The following is a 21,069-nucleotide window of genomic DNA, read 5'->3' on the forward strand; positions in this document are numbered from 1 at the left end:
ATCCTGGGACCTCTGGCACTCCCCTGTGGGTTGTTTTTCTTTTCTTCTCCTTTCTTATGCCACCACCTCTCCTCATAGATGGATACCCTTACCAACAGTCAGCCCTTGGCTTTTGGTTGTTTCTTTCTTTCGGAACACCCTTATCTTATCTGCCATCCCAGCATCAGAATGTCTGGTCCAAATCTCCAGGCTGCATCTGCCCTTTTAGTCTATTTCCCTGCACAAATAGGTGTTTTTACCACAAATACACTGTGAGCCCTCTTTTCTTCATGTTTTGCTTTTCTACTATCCTTGCCTCCAGATCTCCTCGTAAATTTTATTCTGTAAACCCCAAATATTGTCACATTTCTTATGAAATTAAAAAAAAAATTTTTTAATGTTTATTTTTGAGAGAGAGAGAGAGACAGACTGTGAGTGGGGGAGGGGCAGAGAGAGAGAGGGAGACACAGAATCCGAAGAAGGCTCCAGGCTCTGAGCTGTCAACACAGAGCCCGACGTGGGGCTCGAGCTCACAAACTGTGAGATGATGACCTGAGCTGAATTCTGGCACTTAACTGACTGAGCCACCCAGGTGCCCCTCTTATGAAACTTTTCCATCCAATTCAAAATAGGATAGTTTCTCTTTCCTCTGAATTCCTGGAACGGGTATCATGTGTGTCATTTGTGAACACTCAACAACATACTATCAACATTCTTTATCCTGTTTCTCCAATGCAGTATTGTCTTTGAAGGCAGGGTGAGGGGTCAGCTACGATTTGAAGTCTTCAGCTCCTCATGGTTGCTTTGCCCATGGTTGCTACTCAGAGAGATTGTTGGTGACGATATCCATTCCTCCCCATAGAGGCTGAATGTCGTGGCTGAGGAGCTGAGAGCTTGTGAGGTTGGGGTTGTGTTTGGGCCCATGGAGGTCAGTGGACTTCCTTCTGCTCTCTTGCCTGGCATGGGCTGACAGAGCACACAGAGAAGGACTTATAAGAAGGGACTGAAGGGTGAAGGAATGTGGATGATGGGTGGCTTGAGAACCACCTTGTGGTTGTTGAAAATCATCACCGTGACAGATCTCAGTAAGTAAATGTTAAAATTTCCCTTCCTTGGATGCATCAATAACTTCACCTTCATATTCAAAGCACAGCAAGTAATTAATCTCTTGTTTGCCAGAGAACAAAGCACTAAATGAAACCCACATTTTAGAATTCGAAGGTGGCTGTGAAAGACAAGAACCAAAATAAAACTGAACAAATGAGGGGCAATGCGAGCAGTTACTCACACTTCAGGAACCCGCCGGTCAATAACCACAAACAGAAACTTGATAAACAGCAAGTTCTGGAAATAACCTTAATTATCATGAATGTTCACCTGGGAATATCTCTGCAAATTCGGAGCCTTTGATGTCCAACTTAGGAGAGATGAACTTCAAATGTGAGCATTAATCAACTTGGTCATTCTTTTTAGCCACGGCTCCAAAAAAAACAAAAAAACAAAAAAACAAAACAAAACAACAACAACAACAACAAAAAACCACTTCTCTCTCTCTTTTTAAACTGTTGGTTAAATAAAAGTAGCAATAAATACAATCTGCCCTGAACAGACCATACATCAATAAGTGAACACTTAGCCTAAGCTACTTTTCCAGGAGACCCATGATGCATTTCTAATTGAAACTTAACAAGCTACGATCCAGCAAATGTTCTAGTCGTCAGCTCTAGAAGGGAAATGTGGTCCTGCATGCAGACATAAATGCTTTTTGATTTAGCGGGGAGCGAGTGTGCCTGCACAGTTGTGTGGTATAATTTTTTTAACTGCTTAAGTGTCACTGTTTGTTATTTCACATTTATTGAAAAATGTAAATGCCACATGTAAAAGAATAGCAGTATGTCTTGTTCCAGTCCGATGGCTTAATCTTACTAATCACGATAATATATGCTAGCTGGAGTTGGGAATATTTAATAAAATATTGGAATAAATTTATTGTGCTAACATTTAAAGGAAATTAATAAAAGCACCTGCATTTGCAATGTTCAAAACTTCACCAATTTTAAATGTGTAAGAAACAGCACAGGGATGATCATCCCACAAGAACAGACGTACTCATACCTCGGCGGAGATCTTAGTCATTCAGCACAGGCACAAGTGTGCTGGGAGTGAGTCCCACGGTACTGGAGGGGGAGGGAGATATTTGCAGGATCTTACATTTGTCTGCGTTTTCTGTGATGGAGTCATCTGTGTGCACATTTTTACGTTTGCATTTCACAGGCCTCAAAGGTGGCAGAGCAGACACAGACATCTGCATTTTACATACGAGAATCTTAAGCCTTGGAGAAGAGATGGTTCCAAGATCACAGAGGTGGAGCCCAGGTCGCTCCACCCGCCACCAGATGGACATCAGTTATTTGTAGGTCATGTATACACATCTTCAAATGGATACTGTGTCCCCACAACCTGTCAAAAGGGCTCTCTCTCAACTGGGTTGAAGTCACCAATCTCTTTTGTTGTAGTGGGTGGGAGTGGTTGCTTGGGCTAAATCCCTCCTCCCCTTTCCCTTCTCCGTTCAGGAGGCATTGGTGGGACCCTGGGACCCTGGGCTCCAGCAGAGCTGCGTGCAAAACTTTACACAGATAAGTGACTTGATAAGTCAGAGCTGAAAGCTAAACCGTGATTATTCATAAAAGGATTTTTTTTTTTAATAGGTAAATAACAGTTACTCAAAGTTGAAACCTTGGTACTTCGTTTGTTCTTAAAAAACAAAAATGTGTAATAAGAACAATCAAAACTGTCGTGACAGGAACTCGCCACCTTTCCCTTCCTTTGGGCCGTGGGCAAGTAATTCTGCAACGTCTAACTCAACAACCGGTGCTGGTTTGAAATGGTTACAAGATAACCGTATGAGGGAGAGTAAAGCAAAGTGTCAATGCAACCCACGCGTCTCCTTTGTCTTCCTTGAAGGCTTTCTACACGGGTCCCTGGGGACCGACCCTCCGTCCCTGCACGTCCCTGCTCTCCCTAAAGACTCTAAGAAAGGCCGCCACCAGTCGCTGTCTCAAGGCATTCCGAGTTCCCACCTGGCTTTCCCCACCTTACCCTCCCAATCGGTTTCAGGCAAACGGCTCTAACAATGTCGGCCTAAAGCTGTTCTCGGCCTTCGAGTGGAGGCCACGAGAAAGCAGGTGCTCCCCCACCGCCGGGCTCCGGGAGGGCAGGCAAAGAGCCCGCGCTGAGCTCGGGGAAAGTTGGTGGGCCGCCTTCCCTCCTCGACGAACACCCGCTCCGTGGCTTCTCCCAGGGGAAAGAGAAGGTGGCCGGGAGGCCGCGTGCGTCGCCAAACATCCCCCCGCGCTCCTGGGAGCAGCGAAGGACAGGTGCCTTTTCTCCGACGTCCCCGAGAGGCGCCCGCTGCACCTCGCTCGCTGCCGCGCCCCCTCCGCGGCACGCGCTCGCCCTCTGCGCCCCGCGCCCTCCCCATTCCCGGGAGCGGGGAGGCTCCGGCTCGCAGGTAATTATTGCCAGCGGGGCCCGGCGGGGAAGCGGGGGTGGGCGCGGCGGCAGGGGCGGGCGGCGCGGCGGGGCGCGGGCATAAAGGGGCGCGGCGCGGTGCGGCGCCCCAGCGCCCGGCTCCCGCGAAGCATGCCCGCCCGCGCCCCGCCGCGCCGCCCGCGGCCTCTGCCGCTTTCGCTGCTGCTGCTGCTGCTGCTGCTGGGCCTGGGCGGCCGCCGCCTGCGCGCCGAGCCCGGCGACGGGGCGCAGACCTGGGCCCGCTTCGCGCAGCCTCCGGCCCCCGAGGCCGCCGGCCTCCTTCACGACACCTTCCCCGACGGCTTCCTCTGGGCCGTGGGCAGCGCCGCCTACCAGACGGAGGGCGGCTGGCGGCAGCACGGCAAGGGCGCGTCCATCTGGGACACGTTCACCCACCACCCCCCGGCGCCCGCCGGCGCCCCCCCGGTAGCCCGCCCGCCGTCGGGCGCCCCGTCGCCGTCCCCGCCCGCTACCGGGGACGTGGCCAGCGACGGCTACAACAACGTCTTCCGCGACACGGAGGGGCTGCGCGAGCTCGGGGTCACCCACTACCGCTTCTCCATCTCGTGGGCGCGGGTGCTCCCCAATGGCAGCGCGGGCGCCCCCAACCGCGAGGGGCTGCGCTACTACCGGCGCCTGCTGGAGAGGCTGCGGGAGCTGGGCGTGCAGCCCGTGGTCACCCTGTACCACTGGGACCTGCCCCAGCGCCTGCAGGACGCCTACGGCGGCTGGGCCAACCGCGCCCTGGCCGACCACTTCAGGGATTACGCCGAGCTCTGCTTCCGCCACTTCGGCGGCCAGGTCAAGTACTGGATCACCATCGACAACCCCTACGTGGTGGCCTGGCACGGCTATGCCACCGGGCGCCTGGCCCCTGGCGTCCGGGGCAGCGCGCGGCTCGGGTACCTGGTGGCGCACAACCTCCTCCTGGTGAGTTCGAGGGGCCGGGCGGAGGGCCACGGGGGGAGAGGGCCTCTGGAGATGCCAGGGGCGAGTGGGGGGCCGAGCCTTCAGCCTAGAGGAAGTTCCATTTGAACACATTCCTGAAGTCACCTAGGGTTGGCATCTTGGTGGGGGGGGGGGGGGGAGCTGAGCAGCTGGGGCTTTCCTGGGAAGCCAGGCATTTGGCAACGGGGAGAGAAAAAGGAAAGTTCCTTTCTCTGGGTGTATGGGAATCCCTAGAGGTAAGGAGGGGACGATTTCCCAATAGTAGCTAAGGGGAGAGTGAGGAGGGTGGATGAAAGAAACAGGTTTGTTAGGAAGAAGTGCAGGTGGCATTAATCTCTGCTAGTTTGTGGAGATGTCATGGGTTCAGTGTTACTCCAGTAAGATCTGGTGTGTGTGTGTGTGTGTGTGTGTGTGTGTGTGTGTGTGTGACAGAGAGAGAGACAGAGAGAGAGAGAGAGACCCATGTTCACAGTGCAGCAGATGCAAAGGTCTCAAAATGGCATCTCCTGGAGAACTGAGCTTAAACTGTCTTTGGAAGTTCTTTCTATGGCAGGCAGAACTGCGCCCATCAACCATACTAATCATCAGGGCAGTGAAGACCCCTTGGACAATCTTAAACAGGGCTGTAGCCGTAAAAATACAGAAGCAACTACAGGATGATCTAGATTGTGCCCTACAACAACAGTATTCCCAAGATCCTTTCTCCGATTCAGAGGACTCCTTGGTGATGAGATGATCACTAGCCTGACGAAATTGATTTTGACACCCCTGTGCAGAAGGCTTAGTACATCCTGACAGCAGGAGTTCTTGATATGCCATGATCAGGTTGTCTCTCAGTTCTTCTTCCTAGTCCTTCACTCAGTGCTCAAGATTAGGTCCCACTGATTTGAGGGTTCCTTTATGATAATGTCAGTCGTTGGCACATTTTGTACAGAGTTTTATACCATGAGAGAAAGAGTTTTTTTCCTGCATATGTGCAAACATTTTAATAAAAGTGTTTACATGTCTGACTTCTCGTACTCTATTTTGGTGACTAGTGGGGCTTACGGAAGACCTATTTTAAATTGAGAATTAAGCCACAGATTTTGAACAAATTCAAGATGAAAACCACTTCTACACACTTTTCATGGAAGCCACTGAGGCAGAACAGGACTGGGTTGTTGAGGTGACTAAGCACTCTGAGCTCCTGGTAATGTTGTAATAATGGCTAAATAAGATTGGATGTCAGCTCCTGTGTGCTACCACGGGGCACAGAAGAATGTTGGATTTGTTTGACAACAAAATTGTGATTTCAGATTGATACATATTCTTCTCGTTAAGATACTTTAGGGCAATAGTAAGAAACTCTATCAGTCTGTCAATTCTTTAAGGAACCAAAATACCTTAAACACCACCTGTTCATTGTTGGTGATGGAAAAGGTATGGGAAGAAATGGTCCCTCTTTTGAAGAGAACAGAAGCAAATTTTAGTTCATACCAGAAACAAACAAGAAATTTGTAGACCAGTTGGAGGATCCGATCGACCATTCCTGCAAAATCACTACTTTAGATTTAAATCATACAAGTTCTATTTTTAGAGTGCATGTATTAAACTCTGTATGTATACAAAAAGTCATCAGTTTTTATTGCAGTGACTTACGTGATCCTTTCACGTATAAAATCAGGACTGGGGACTGAAGGAGCTTTCTAGTAGACTGGTATTTGAAATGGTAAACATGCTTTTTTTTGATCCTTGTTCCCACTCTTGGCCCTCTGATTAACTTTTCAGTTATATTTTTGTGTCTTTACACACAAAAAACTTGACAAACACTAACCATCCTTCCCAGAAACACAGTGGACTTTGTATTCATAAGAAATTAGTTAGCAGGTGGACATTTGGTTTTGCTGAGGCTGCAAACAAAATGCTAGTAGCTGTAAAATATTAATTTTGCTTTCAAATTTCTTTGGTTTGGAATGTAGCCATTCTTACATACTATGAAGAGGTAACTTGTCGTTATCAAAAACAATAGCTTAATTTTATCATATGAGATATTTTCATTGTGTTTTCAATGTTCTTTCTTGGTGGCTGTGTTAGGGAGAGGAAGGTAGGGAAGTTTGGACCTTATTTGAAAAGGTAAGACATATTGTGCATATATGGATAATAGAACATTTCAGCGAGGGCTTAGATATTGCTGTTAAGGTCACTAAGCCCCTAGCATATTCTTTTGCATTTGGGGATCTGATGCTGGTGAAGGAGCAAAGTGGCCAGCACCCCTTCCCTGCCCCATTGTGTGCTTCCACTAATTTGCAGACTAAAGAGACCCCCCCCCCCCGGGGAGACTGGGGATTTGAACCAACCTTCTCTCCTAGCCGCCCACCCTCACCCCTGCACTAACTCCGAGTTCAAGAATCCAAGAATCGTTGTCTGATGGCCTGGAGGACAGGAGGCAGGTCAAACAAACAGCAGGTTGAATAATGGAGGGTTCTGCTCAAAATGGAAGTCTCCATATTCTTTTGGGTTCCTGGTACTGAGATAAACCTTGAAAAAATTGTGTGTGTGTGTGTGTGTGTGTGTTTAAAAGAGAGCCAGAGTCAGAGACTGGGAGAAACGGAACTAAAAGGTTTTCCCCAGAGAGCTCTAGGACCCCGGGTTGTTTTGCTCATCTGAGTGTAACCCAGAAAGAGGACACACCTTTTCTCTGTGACTTATAGAGAGACCGCTATACCTTCACAGCTCCTGATGTCCCCTGAAAAACTAGCATTGAGGCCTGTAGTTGGGGTTCTGGCCCCAGCAGTGCCTCTGAGTTTTTATTCTGCCCATGGGTTTCTGAGAGGGCCAGGACCGAGCTGAAGGTACGCGTGGGCCTCCCATGTGGGAGTCTTGCAAATGTTTGTACAGGGAACCTGTGGAAAAAGACACTTTCTTTCACTTAGGACGTGGGACTAGGCGAGAATACTTGGGATGCTAATGGGTGGTACAGACACGATTGGCATCGAGCAGGCTATGCGTTAACATCAAAGCTCACATCTTAGCCGATCTGTCTGCAGCATTTGTCTAGACACTGTTCTCTTTCTTGACACACTTCCTCAACTTGACTCTCTTGCTTCCCCTCTCAGCTCACTGGAGATTTCCGTGTCCTCCTCACCTTGCCTCTAGATATTGGAGGGCCCAGGGCTCCATCATGGCACCTTTTCTCTAGATTCACTCCAGGTGAACTCTTTGAATGCTCTAGATCCTGATGACTCCAAGTTTGGAGTCTCCAGCCAGAACTTGTGCTCTGAGCTCCAGACGGTCCTGTGCTTCCCATACCCATTATGGCAACTCTGAACTTTCAGTTGGCCGGGCCCCAAGCCTTAACTCTTCCCTTTCTCTCACATCTTACTTGCAATCTATCAACAAATCCTACTGCCCTACCTACCTTCAAAACGTACCCAGAATCCAACCACTTCTCCTTCTATCTGGAGCTACAGATCCAAGTCCCTGTCAGATTCTGCCTGGATAATTGGAATAGACTCGTAGCTGATGCCCTTGCTTATGCCCTTGCGCCCTGTGGTGTTTCATGATGGACATTCTCAAGGATATCGTCCTGTGTGAGCAAGACAAAGTCCCTCATTTATTAAAATCCCACCTTTCCTTGAAGAACCAGTTCACATTTGAACTGGTCTTCCCTTTGGTTCCACACCCAAATGCCGTTATCTTCCTTCCCTGGAACCCCACTGTGCCTCATTTCTGATGCCTTCTACCACACGCCTCCTTCATGTGACCATTTCCTCCTTTCACTGCCCCACTGGCTGGGCAATTCCTTAAGTAAGGAAGTCATATTCACTTGATCTCTCCTAAAGTGCCATCTTGTCCTTGGTAGGTGCTCAGTGAGTGCTCCTGGCCATTTAATAGCCTGACTTTGCCTTTATAATCTGATGCTGCTAGGGTTTTCTTTCTTTGTCAGTCTTTCTAGCCACTCTCCAATGGGATGAGGAGTGCCAAATCCTAACTGTGTAGAAGATCAGCAAGCATAATGGGGCAGAACGTGACATTTTCAGTAAAAATTTAAGGTTCATCAGATTTATGATTCCATTGTAAAGATTACCAAACAATTAAAAACTATAGTCCCTATGCAATATTATGAAGAAGTTTCCAGAATTGGAGGTGGGGGAAATCTCCTGGCTGGCTTTAGTAGTGTGTTGAAGTAGCTTTGTTATCTAGTTGAGTTTTCATTTCCCAAGTAATAGTGGAGGCAATTTATCTGGCAGATACATGCTCAAATTATATATGCCACGTACTTTTGGGAGGCACTTTACCAATTTTCTTCTCACTGAAATATATTTGCTGCATAGATGGAATAATCAACTGGGTTGAACATTAAAGTATTTTATAGAATACTGCTGAATTCCTTAGTGTGTTTAATCATAAATAGTTAAAAATATCTCCCAAAGAGCTTGACTCACTCTTCTTTGAATAGCTGACTGAACACGGTGTTTTTTTTTTAAAGGTTACAGTCAAGTCCAAGAAGAATTTTAAGAATAGAAAAAGGACTATAATTTCAAATAATTTCAAAATGGTAGCAATGTTTAACAGTGTTAATAAAAAAGAGGAAAAGTACAAACTACTCAACCTTCAAATAATGTCCACGTGTACTTCTTAAGTACAAAGTGAATGAATGTTCAACTGTGTACCTGGCTGTGTAGTTAGTCATGACTTTGGCATATAGAAGTCTTATGAGTTCTATTAAGTGTTCAGACAATATGGTTGCTCTAAGCCAGAATTTTATTATAATTAACTCGTACAAAATGTGCCTTTCTTTCCATGAATGTCATCTTTTCAAGGCACCAGGGAAAGTTTAGGTGTAGGAGGAGAATAGAATACATGCTTAATGGGAGGACAAGAAACAAAGAGTGGATGAGTAAAAATACAGTGTTAGTGAGTCCCCCAGGGTCCACACCTCCTCAGAAACTACTAACTTACACTTGTCACTCGTACTTACACAGAGAAGCACCGTCTACCTTTTGTATGCTCCATCTTGCTACAGGGTCAATCTGAAGGATCACTCTACTTCTTTGCCGCTCCATCTTGGGACAAACTGTTATTTAGCCTTCAAAGACTCCACGCTGATATTTCCGTTACGTGCTAACAACAGGAAGAGTGGATTGTTTTACTCATTTGTGACTCCTTGAGGTCCCAGACTGTAAGATCATATTTATTTTTCAATTTTTAGTGCTTACCTCACAGAAGAATACGATCGATAGGATTTTTAATGAAGGAATAAATGTAGATGTAAAATCATCTCTACTTATTTCAGTATGTATGTCCTTTTTTTCTCCCTTCTAAATTGAATACTTAAAGTCTGTTTTCTCACACAGTGTCTGGGGAGGAGTTTAAAACCGTGAGGAAGAACAGGGAAAAAATTCCTGCCCAGATAGGTGTATGACCTTTGTGCATTTCCAGGGCAAATAATACCCGCATTTCATCCAGTGACAAAGAAAGAGGGGAAGGGGAAGAATGTGGCTGTGTAAGTGCCCCACCTGGAGGCTGTATGTCCTTTCTACTCACATCGCGTTGGCAGAATTCAGTCACGTGGTGTAAGGAGCCTGGGACTTATTGTCCTGCTGCATAGCCAGGAGCTCAGCAGATAATTCTAGTTGTGTTGAAACCAGGTGGAACCAGATCTTTCAGGCAACCAGGGGTCTCTGCCACACCGCCTATCTCCCAGGTATATTGTGAGAAGGAAAACAAAATCATAAATGTCAACATGTTTTGAAAAATGGAAAGAACTCTACAGAGGTGAGGTATGAATTTATTGTCAATCACAATAATAAAAAAAGCAAAACCACGAGCTATTTAGGAGAGAGGAATTAGACAAATACTTTAGAAATTGTTGCCCTACTTAACTTCTTCACATGCAACTTATAGCACTCAATGGAACAAAATTTTCACAGTTATTGCAATAGCGTTTGACCAAAGATTATTCAAATCATTTTTGGAATAATCTATTTTACCCAAAACACATTACCAACTACCTTTGTTTGGACCCAGTTTGGTGTTTGAAAGAAATATACTCAAGTTTACAACTGCTATAATTTGATATGTTGACCAAACTAAAGATAGCTATTTCGTGAACTTTTGTGGTCTCAGTCTGAGTAGATTTTTTATTGATAACATTATTGTTTAAAGTATAGATGTCAGAACATCATCCATGAACCATTATCTTTGTGGTTTGATGAAATACTCAAAATAAACTAAAAGTTGTGACGTACGTTAAGTGAAATACAGTGGTTAAGCAAATACTATTTCCATGCCTGTAGTGCATCTTTATTTGATGGTTAGAAGGTTAGAAATATAGGGGCGCCCCGGTGGCTTTGGCTCAGGTCATGATCTCGCCATTCTCAAGTTTGAGCCCTGCGTCGGGCTCTGGGTTGACAGCTGGGAGCCTCAAGCCTGTTTTGGATTCTGTGTCTCCTCTCTCTCTGCCCCTCCCCTGCTTGTGTGTTCTCTCTCTCTCTCTCTCTCTCTCTCTCTCAAACATAAATAAACATTAAAAAAATTAGAAAAAAGGAAAGAAATACAAGGGGCTGGGGAAATCCCAGGTCACATTTCTTCTCAGGACACACCACTCACAGTGACTCTCCTGGGGTCCTCTAGCTTCTGCTCGACTATTTGCAGGAAGAGGAACTCAGTTCCTCCCAAGTAATGCACTCATTCTCATCTTTTATATTGAGTGGGAAGCCTGTCTCTTCATTTTAGGACTTCAGTACAGGACTTACTCCTGGTTGGCTCTTGGCCTTTCCAAATCTCAAAGAATAAAATGAACTGCTTTTTGATGAGACAGCCTTTCAAATATCTGAAAAGGCCACTTTGTTCTTCCTAAGTATTTTCTCTTCATGGGAGAATTAGAGGAAGCCGGACATTTAGCCAAGGCCCCCTTCTTGGGAGCCTGCCATGTGGCAGGCAGGCATGTTGTTGAATTCTGAGAATGCAAATATGACCCTAGAGAGGCCTCTGTATCTTCTCACACTTGAGGATAAGGTCGAGTGGGAGGTGGAAAAGTTGACCCTCCTGTTTCTCCAGGGGTGGGAAGAAAAGCATGGTCTTCAAGGAGCAGAGCCCTCCAGGGTTGGTTGTCAGACCTGCGTGTGTCCCACCATCCTCAACAAGGGGCTGGAGATGGGTGTAGATGTAAGGGGCCGGAGGTTTCCAGACTCCGGATCCTGCCGAGAATAGGGACCTCTGGCTGTATTTACATGTTCTTTTTGTGAGGGACCAGGGGATGGCTCCAAAGCCACAGGGGAGGTGAGGGGTGGTAGGGAATATATGTCATCTCCAGGCGCCTGCAAATCTTTGGGGGGGTGCTCCTCCTCCTTCCTGTCTGACACCCCCTTCTCTCTGGATTCCTCATCATTTGGTCTTTTCCCTCCAGCCCCTTCCCCTATCAGTGACATTACTTCTCTCCTGGTGCTGGCCTCTCTTTACTCAATGTCAGGCCTTTCTGCTGGGGCTTGGTAGAGGCAGGGGGAGGGAAGGGTGGCAGGCTCTTACGTTCTGGGATCAGGTACATCTTCCCTGAAGTGATCTGAAGCCAAACGGAAGTCATAGCGCAGATATTTTCAAAGTACACTCTTTGGGCTGCGTGAGAGATTCAGCTTCCTCTTGTTTACCTAACGTGGGCTGTGTTTACCCTGAACCAATCGCTTGGCCCTTTCCACCCTTCCTGGTCAGGGTGACATGTCACAGCCTCCCTGGACCCACAAAGGACAAAAACTTCTCTCTGAGTCTGCAGGTCTGCTCCAGATATACGAGAGGCTGTGGCTGGGGGGAGTGATGGCGGTTTAAGGGTTTAAGGGAAAGGCTCTCACATTTCCACAAAAAGAAGGATAAGGTAAGACCCCTGCCCTCATGTCCCTTACAGATTAGTAGGGGAGATATGGTTGTCAAATAATTACATTGAAATGTGTAAGTGCCTTCATAGAAGTAAGTACCAGGGACAGCGCGGGTGCCAAGAAAGGAGGGATGGGTAAGAGTTTTGGGGGTAGTCGGGGAGAACTATGCTGGTGAGATCAGGGGCTGGCAAGCACTTCTGCAGAGGGCCAGGTTTTAGGCTTTGTGGGTCATGCAGTGTCTGTCACAAGCACTCGCTTGTGTCCATGCAGTTAGAGGGTGGCCATAAGCAACGTGTAAATGAATGGGCACGGTTCGTTTACAAAAATAGCTGTGGGCTCCTATTGCTGGGGCTGGTGTGCAGGCACCCAGCATAAGAAGGGCTTGTGATGGTCCGGGAGAGCGGCATGCGGTTGGGGTAGGTGGCAATTCGCCCCACAGGATCAGTCGTTGGAAGGGCTGAAGCATTGGGGGGAAAGGAGGGAAAGAAGCTGGAAAAGCAAACCTAGAATTTTTCAAGTCCTCTCTTAGAATTTGAGGTACAGAACCAATTGTAGCTGCCCCAGATGTTTAGGGCGCATTTCTTTTCCTGGACGCTGACTGAGGATAATGCCATCCAAGACTGCATTAACCGTTTTGGCTGTCACTTCCCCGTGGGCTGGCTTAGTTTGTAGTCAGTTAAAACCTCTCGGGCTTTTTAATGTTTCCCTGTGTAAGTTGCCGTTAAGCCAGACCTCTCCTGAAATCTTTTGTTGTTTATTTTTGACCTTTTAATCTTAGTAAATCTCATCTTCACTGTGCAACAAAGGCAGTTACCACCGATGGATGATTCAGTTAAAGGAATAGCGGGACGTGCATACAGTGGAATAGTATTTGGGTATTAAAAAGTTGATATATGGTGATTAAAAAGTTGCACATGGTATGTTGTTAAGAGAAAAATGCCAGTTGTATTATGCTTCTTACATAGCTCTCCTGATAACTACATGTGACTAAGTAGTGAGCACTTTACAGTTCTTGGGCTGTGCGGGGCTCTCTCTAGCCCCTTCCTGACATAACCAAAACTAGATTTGGCATTCCTGCTTGGTGCTTCCATAAAATCCTGTATTACTTCTCTAACCACACTTGACCCATTTTACTGAAGTGATTTGTTTGCTTGTCTTCCCTCGACAGACCTCAGCTTTGAGGTGCCAGGGACCATGTTTATCTTGCTGTTTTATACCTGGAGCCTCACAAGGGAGGCATGCAAGGGAGCATGCAGATGTTTGTTGCAAGAATGAGAGAATACACCCCCTCCAAGAACGGGGAAAGGAAAAAAAGTTAACAGTGGGTTATTTATGGATGGTGGGATTACAGAAGACTTTTAAAATTTTTTATTTTTGAGAGAGATAGAGCGTGAGCGGGGAGGGGCAGAGAGAGAGGGAGACACAGAATCTGAGGCAGGCTCCAGCTGTCAGCACAGAGCCCCACGTGGGGTTCAAACCCACGAACTGAGAGATCATGACCTGAGCCCAAGTCGGATGCTTAACCACCTGAGCCACCCAGGCACCCCCAGATGATTTTTTTTTTTTGCTTTCTGGTTATCTGGATTTTCTAATTTTTCTATAAGCAAAATGTATTACTTTTGTGATAGAGAAATAGTAAGTAGTATTTCTGGAAAAAGATGGCAGATTGAATTTACCCACTAAAATTTTTTTCTCTTCCTTGAAACCCCATGAAACTGTAGTAAGGAAACTGCTAAAGAATGAAGGTGGGGGAGGAGTAAGGGCAGGAGAGAAGGAGGGAAGGGGGTGGAGACAAAGACCCACACAGTGGAGACAGCAGAGTAGCAGCAAAGCTTCGGAAGCTGAAAAGCAGATGTACGAGTGTTATTGACTGAGCAGGCCTAAGAAGGTAGACTGTCGGCAGTAGGAGAGGCCAAGAACAAATCCTAGGATTGCAGAATCTCCAAGAGGCTCCGAGAGTAGCAAGACCAAATATTCTGGATCTGGAGGAGAAGGGAGTTAAGTGCTCACATGAGGAGAACCGGCTGAAAGTTATTTAAGAAAGAACTAGATTCCTAGATCACCCCCTTCTCCTCACTGCTGGGCATCTGCCCCTTCTCCACTCAGGAGAAAACTAGAGGTTAATTTTCTAGAGAGTAAAAAATGGGAAGTGTCTGGGCTTAGGGACATCAGGCACATTTGAGGGCATGAGTCCTATACTGAAAATAAGGAGTAAGTGAACATATGCAGCTGACAGCTGAGACACCCCCAGCCTTCCCCCCACCCCGCCCTCCATCTTCCCTACCAGGGTCTCAGAAGGCTGACAGTGTGGCCTACTCTCCAGGTAGAGATTGGAAGAATCTTCTCCGGGGAATCTGATGAGTTCATGTGGAAAGACCTCAGATACTGATCCTAATGTTTTCCACAACAATTAAATGAGACAGATCCCCCTACAGTGAAACTCAAAGTCAGCAAACCCCACCTACACTGTAGCTCAGAAATTCCAGTCAGGTTTTTTGTTTGTCCTTCTTAAATATGAATAGACAGTCAAAGATCAACAGACATCTGAGGAAAGCCTCTAACATGAAAGATTGAGACCCACACAAATAAAGAAATAACAACAGAACGATCAACTAATTTTGAAGGAAACTTGGAGAAACCAAGAATATGCAGGGAGAAAATGCTCAAACCCCCCTACCAAACCCTCAGTCAAAACGTACAAACTTCCAGTTATCAAATAAGTCATGGAATGTAATATACAGCATGGTGACTATAGCTCATAACATTGTATTGTATATTTGAAAATTGCTAAGAGAACAGATCTTAAAAGTTCTTAACTGAAGAAAAAGAATTGCAACTCTGTGTGGTGACGGATGTTAATGAGACTTATTGTGGTGATCACTTATAGTATACACACATATTAAGTCACTGTGTTGTATACCTGAAACTAACATAATGTTATATGTCGGTTATAGCTCAATAAAGAAAAACAAATGTTAAAACCCCCAATGGGAGTCTGAGATAAGAGAAGATACTGAATACAGGATATAAGAAAAGGATAATATAACACGATGGCGGGGGGGAACACTTGGAAATGAAATACATTATAACAGAAATGAAAAATTTAATAGAAAAGTTGGAACATAAAGGTGAGGCATGAAACCTAATAATGTAGCAAGAAGACAGAGAGATGAATGGAAAAAAAGTCAAAGAGGTGGGAGATAAAGGTGTAACATTCAAATAATGAGAGTTCCAGAAAGAGAAAGCATGGGTGCAGTAGGGCGTTAGGCTGTGGCCCTCAATGAACCATGCTGGCCAGTATCCATGATCTGTGCCTCCCCCTTCCCGGACTGTGGGCTTGACAGCAGATGTGTTTTGTTCCATGGAACATAGTGAATGTGAAGCAACCACAAGTTTAATTAAAGTGCATTCACATTAGAGTCTTTCTGGATTGCTCCGTCATGAGAACCGGTGTCAGCACGTGGGCTGGTTTACTGAAAGGTAAAGACAGACTTTGGAAGATCAAAGATCACCCTGGATGTTCTCGCCACTGGTGAGATCCCAGCTGAGTGCAGCTATATGCGTGACCTCTGCTACATCACATGGAGCACAAGAACTGTCCAGGTAAGCCCAGTTAACCCACAGAGACCAGAGAAATCATAAATCCTTGTTATTTCAATCCCCTGACCGGGGTGGTTTGTTTTATAGCAATAGATAACTGATAGAGAAGGCAAATGATGAAGTAATTCCAAGATATTTCCTAGAACTGGAAGGTGTGAATTCCCATACTGAACATGAGGTACTTGGGGAGTCATTATAGAACAAAGCTGCTGTGGTACAGCAGGGCCAATGGGTCCATGAGCAAGGTATCATGGCTTTTTATTTTGCCACGTTCTATTAAACATCTTCACAGCTCCATGTGAAGCGTGGCAGTCTGCCCAGCCATGCCAATACCACGTTATGGCAGTTGTGGCCTCCTGGCTTCTGGCTTTAAGCACCACCCACTGCCTGGTCTCTGTTACTTCAGGGTGTCATGGCCTCCACGGATGATAACAAGCCCAGCTCTGTGATGGCCTCTCCAACCATCAGCCTTGACCTGCAGAGAACTGCCACCACACCAGTGATGCTTGTGCGCCCTCACTGGCATATTCCCAATAGACTTGGTGCATGGTGTCTCTCCCTCTGGCGCTCAAATGAAACGCCAAACTCTAGTGGGTTGTTTGGCCTTACATAATATCCTCATTCCAGTACGCCTATGTCTCTCAGCTTCTTGTATTCCTTCCTTTCTCAGCTGTCAGGGAAACTCAAGCATTTCTGCCCACTCAGTGCTGGCCATCACTTTTTCTAGGCTTCTCAGAGCCATTCGAGCAGCAAGTTTGCCCTGGCCAGAGCATTAACACACATTTCTGGAGAGAGTGCTCCCTAGTCAACAAATTCTGTCTTGTCTTGTCTTACATTCCAGTTCTGGAATCCAGGGCCCTCCAAATTCAATCCCGGTAGTACTCCTTGGGTTCTTGCCACTACATTCTAAATCTTTTTTTTTTTTTTTTTTTTTAAGTTTATTTATTTGACAGAGAAAGCACAAGTGGAGGAGTGGGCAGAGAGGGGGGCGGAGAGAGAGAACCCCAAGCAGGCTCTGCTCTGTCAGCACGGAGCCCTGACGCGGGGCTTGAACTCCTGAACCGTGAGATCATGACCTGAGCCGAAGTCGGACGCTTAACCGACTGAGCCAGCTAGGTGCCCCACTACATTCTAAATCTTGAAGCTACTTTGGCATATAATGTCTTGCCTCCTCTGTAGGCCCAGCTGCCTCCAGGTTTTAAACCTGGGATTTAACCCTACTTCGTGGCCTGTCAACTTCTGAGGGAGGCACCTGCTGTCTTTTAAGGGTGAGGCCTCTTCAGCATAGGGAAGTGCTATCTCTAATTAGGCAAGGGCCGGCCACCTCTGTAACCCCCCAGGGTTCCAAGGGTTCTGAAGATCCCAGCAACTATGGCCCATGTTCCAGAGTCCTAGGTTTTCCCAACCAGGGCTCTGACCTTGGCATGACAGACCCACCTTAACCGAGCATTTAAACATCTCTGCAGCTCTGCATCTCTACCAGGTCCTAGGACTGAGGCTAAGCTGTGTGTATACTTCCACTTCAGCAGATAAGCTACTAGTGAAACCCTCTGGCTCTCATCTTGAGTCTTTGCTTCTTAAAGGCCCTTCGTTCCTCGTGATCTCTCTGCGGAGACTCAGTACAGTATGATAGGAACCAGTCAGTTCGCCCCTCCTTGTGGGCACTGGAATGCCTGGATCATTGCACCTACGATGCATTCCCCTTCACCATGACGTTTCCCCAGGTTCCACTGGTGAAATATTTGGCAATTGGAACACCGTCTTGTGCCAGGAAACTATCTGCCCCCTTAATATTACCCAGAATGGCATTTTCTTTCCCTTCTAGGTAGTGAAGCCTGACTTGTGTTTGTTTAGGTCTTCTGAGATGCAAATGTCAGAACAGGATTAGATATGTAAAACATTTATTGAAGGAAACAACTGTGAAGGATAAAGAGGAAGGAGCACAGAAGGCAGAGCCTTTAGACCATGACTTGCCTGACATCTGTGAAAGAGAGTGGGCAAGAAGTAGGTTTAGGTGGGAAGAGTCTCAGATGGCAATACAGATCTAAGAAAGATACAGCCAGGCCAGTCAACATTGCCCTATTAGAGGGGTCCCCATCCTGCAGGAATGGGTCTACATTAGTACCCCTGCTATGTTCAGTCATAAGGGAGTAGCCTGTGAGAAGCATGACCTCAGGGCCAATGAAGCAGTGGGTCCAAAGGGGTAGCAACTGGTGCTATGGGTCAGTTATGCTTCTCAGAACAGGAAACTGAGCAGTGCATTTTCATGGCTACTACAAACACTCCAAACACCAGTGAGGAATGCCACTCCCAAGAGGGGAATTTCCAACCAGAATTTTTCTAATATATATTTCCAACCAGATTTTGATATTTATTTAAACTATCAATCATTTATGAAGGTAAAATAATGAAATTTCAAACTATTCAAAGTCTCAAAAGCTAAATCTTCCATGCACCCTCCATCAGGAGCATGATGGAGACAAGAAGGAAGAAGGAAGAAGACAGAACAGTAAATCTAATCCAGGAACGTGACGGTGAATTGTAGACCCAGGAAGTCAACTGTGCAGCAGAACTAAGAGCAACCAGTCCAGAAGGGGAGAAGATTCTAGAAGTGTGTCTCCAAGCAAAATATTGGAGGCTGATGTGAACTTGTAGAAATTTATGCTGACAGGCTGTTGGAAAGTGTGGGAAGAATTAGACACAAGCACAAAGAAAACCAAGGAAATGAAAAAGCAATGCAATTAGTAACTTTAAGGAAAACAAAAATAAGAAAGAAAACAGTCTTAATTACCATGTTATAAAGCCCAGCTGTGAGTAATAGTCACATTAGCAGCGTAATGTCAGTTATGGAACATTAGTCTTTTAAACCAAACTCTGCTGTATAGCTAAGTCCTCACCTACCATAACAGGAAGTCAGTGGATACTGCCTAAAGTGTGGAAGTATGGAAGTGTGTAAATGTCAAAAGTTATAAGAGTCAAAGGTATTAACTTCTGCCAAGGGGACCTGGGGAGATTGTAGGGGGTTGGAGAGTAGGCAGAACTGCAATTATTGTTACAAGTTGCATAAAAATTAAAAAAAAATTTATCATCGCTTAAAAAAATTTTTTTTAAATGTTTGTTTTTGAGAGGCAGTCAGATTGTGAGCAGGAGAGGGACAGAGAGAGAGGGAGACACAGAATCTGAAATAGGCTCCAAGCTCTGAGCTGTCAGCACAGAGCCTGACACAAGGCTCGAGCCCACAAACCGTGAAATCATGACCTGAGCCGAAGTCGGTCGCTTAACCAACTGGGCCACCCAGGCGCCCCGAAATTTTTATCATCACTTTAAAACTTAATTTTGTGGGGTGCCTGGGTGGCTCACTCAGTTTAGGGTCCAACTCTTGAGTTTGGCTGAGGTCATGATCTCATGGTTGTGAGATTGAGCCCCACATTGAGCCCCAGGTCAAGCCTTGCACTGGGCTCCGTGCTCAGACTCTTAAGCAGAGCCTGTTTAAGATTCTCTCTCTCTCTCTCTCTCCCCACCTGTCTTCCCCACTCTCTCTAAAAAATAAATTTTTAAAAAGCTTAATTTTGTTAGTTATAGTGCTTATTTGTAACATTTTGGTCTGTAGAACACTTTTTGAATTGAGCTTGGCAGAATTTCCAAATTTCCAGATTAATGCTTTGTGAATTTTCATCCTTTTGATGATAAAAATGTTGAAAAGAAATAGGACTGTGAGTAAACTCTGTTTACTTGTTGTTAGTGACCTTGCCTCAGTGGGACAGCTCCTATTAATTAGTGTTGCAAACACCTGTCAGTGTTAGACAGGAAGCAACCAGTAAGTTTTTGCTTCATCAATGGATACTCTTAAAATATAGCTTTCAAGCATCAATTATTCAAGAAGCAACAATACTATCATATAAATTCATTTCTGACTAGTTTTTAAGTACTTTTCTCTCAAATATGAATGGACAGCCAAGCATCAAAAAGTATTTGAAGAAAGTGCTCAACATGAAACAGAATAAAATAAATAAACAGAAAAGCAAACCAAGAGAAGCAAATTGTGCAGGAAATTAAATACACACAAACTGCAAAAAGAACAGAGAATATTAAAAAAAATTCTTGGACCTCCACAACGTGATTGTTTAGTAAAAAGTTTGGAGAGTAAAGTAAAAGAAATGCCCCCAAAGTAGTGCAAAATGACAACGAAATGGAAATGTTAGAGACAAGGGAAAAGATTGAAAAGGTCAAGTACAAAAGTCCAACATCAGACCAACAGGAGTTTCAAAAAAGAGAATATGGAATAGAGGGCAGGAAATTACTAGAGAAATAACATAAGAAAATGCCCCAAAACTGAATGTGAGCCTTCTGCTTTAAACTGAGATCCTAGAACAATGAATGCACAGTTGTAGAGGGATTTCGAAAGCTTATCTTCAATGTAATCTGTTCTAAGACTCTAATGGAAGGTATGCACCAGCAAAATTACAGAGCAAATAAGAAGAAGAAACTGGATCCAGAAGAGTATGGCTCCCATCCATGAGAAACAGAGAAAAGTCCTAGGACAAGCACAGCTCTAGGCAGCATCTAGTCCAGGTAAAACCATGAAGATGGAAAGGTCTCGCAGAGCAGGTGGAAATGTACTCAGTGGAACAGGTGGTATGGCAGTGAATAGGATGGAGAATCATGAAAGCGTTTAAGCGCACGGAATATTTTGCAGGTTTAATAATGAGGTGATTGTTTTTTCAGGGGAAAATAAAAAACTGTCCAAAAAAGGCGGTGGGGGGCAGGGGGATATTGTTAGTGTCCTATTTGGCTTTGCAACGACCAATATTTATATAAAAACCTTGAACTGATTAATGATTTAAATAACAACAGACATTTGGGAGAATAAAGGAAGAAAGTTGGGGAATGTAAAAGTGCCTTCTCTTCCATATCATGATGCTGTATTAAATTTTGGAAGAAGCAGGTCATTTAGGACCATGATGGTAATTGCTGGAGGAAACCAGCTAAAAGTTAAATGTGGCTGCCTGCAGGGAGCAGGAGAGGGAGTTTGAGGGGGTGTGGAAAACACTGTTTTTCATGGTTGGCCTTTGGTACTATTTGATTTCCAGCTACATGAATGGATTTATGTAATTAGAATAATTTTTAAAAACCTGTACCACTGAATAATGCTTTATGGAAC

The 21,069-nt window shown here is 45.4% G+C and overlaps 1 protein-coding gene across 1 annotated transcript in view; it reads left to right on the forward strand.

Annotated features, from left to right (window-relative positions):
* The first annotated feature begins 3,621 nt into the window (after positions 1 to 3,621).
* The window catches only part of KL (klotho), a 47,406-nt gene continuing 29,958 nt past the window's right edge, over positions 3,622 to 21,069 (forward strand). The window contains exon 1 of the mRNA XM_042950508.1: positions 3,622 to 4,440. Within this exon, the coding sequence (XP_042806442.1) occupies positions 3,622 to 4,440 (819 nt within the window). The remainder of the gene's footprint in view (positions 4,441 to 21,069) is intronic.

This window comes from Panthera leo, chromosome A1, assembly GCF_018350215.1.
Source record: "Panthera leo isolate Ple1 chromosome A1, P.leo_Ple1_pat1.1, whole genome shotgun sequence".
In the NCBI taxonomy this organism is placed as follows: Eukaryota; Metazoa; Chordata; class Mammalia; order Carnivora; family Felidae; genus Panthera; species Panthera leo.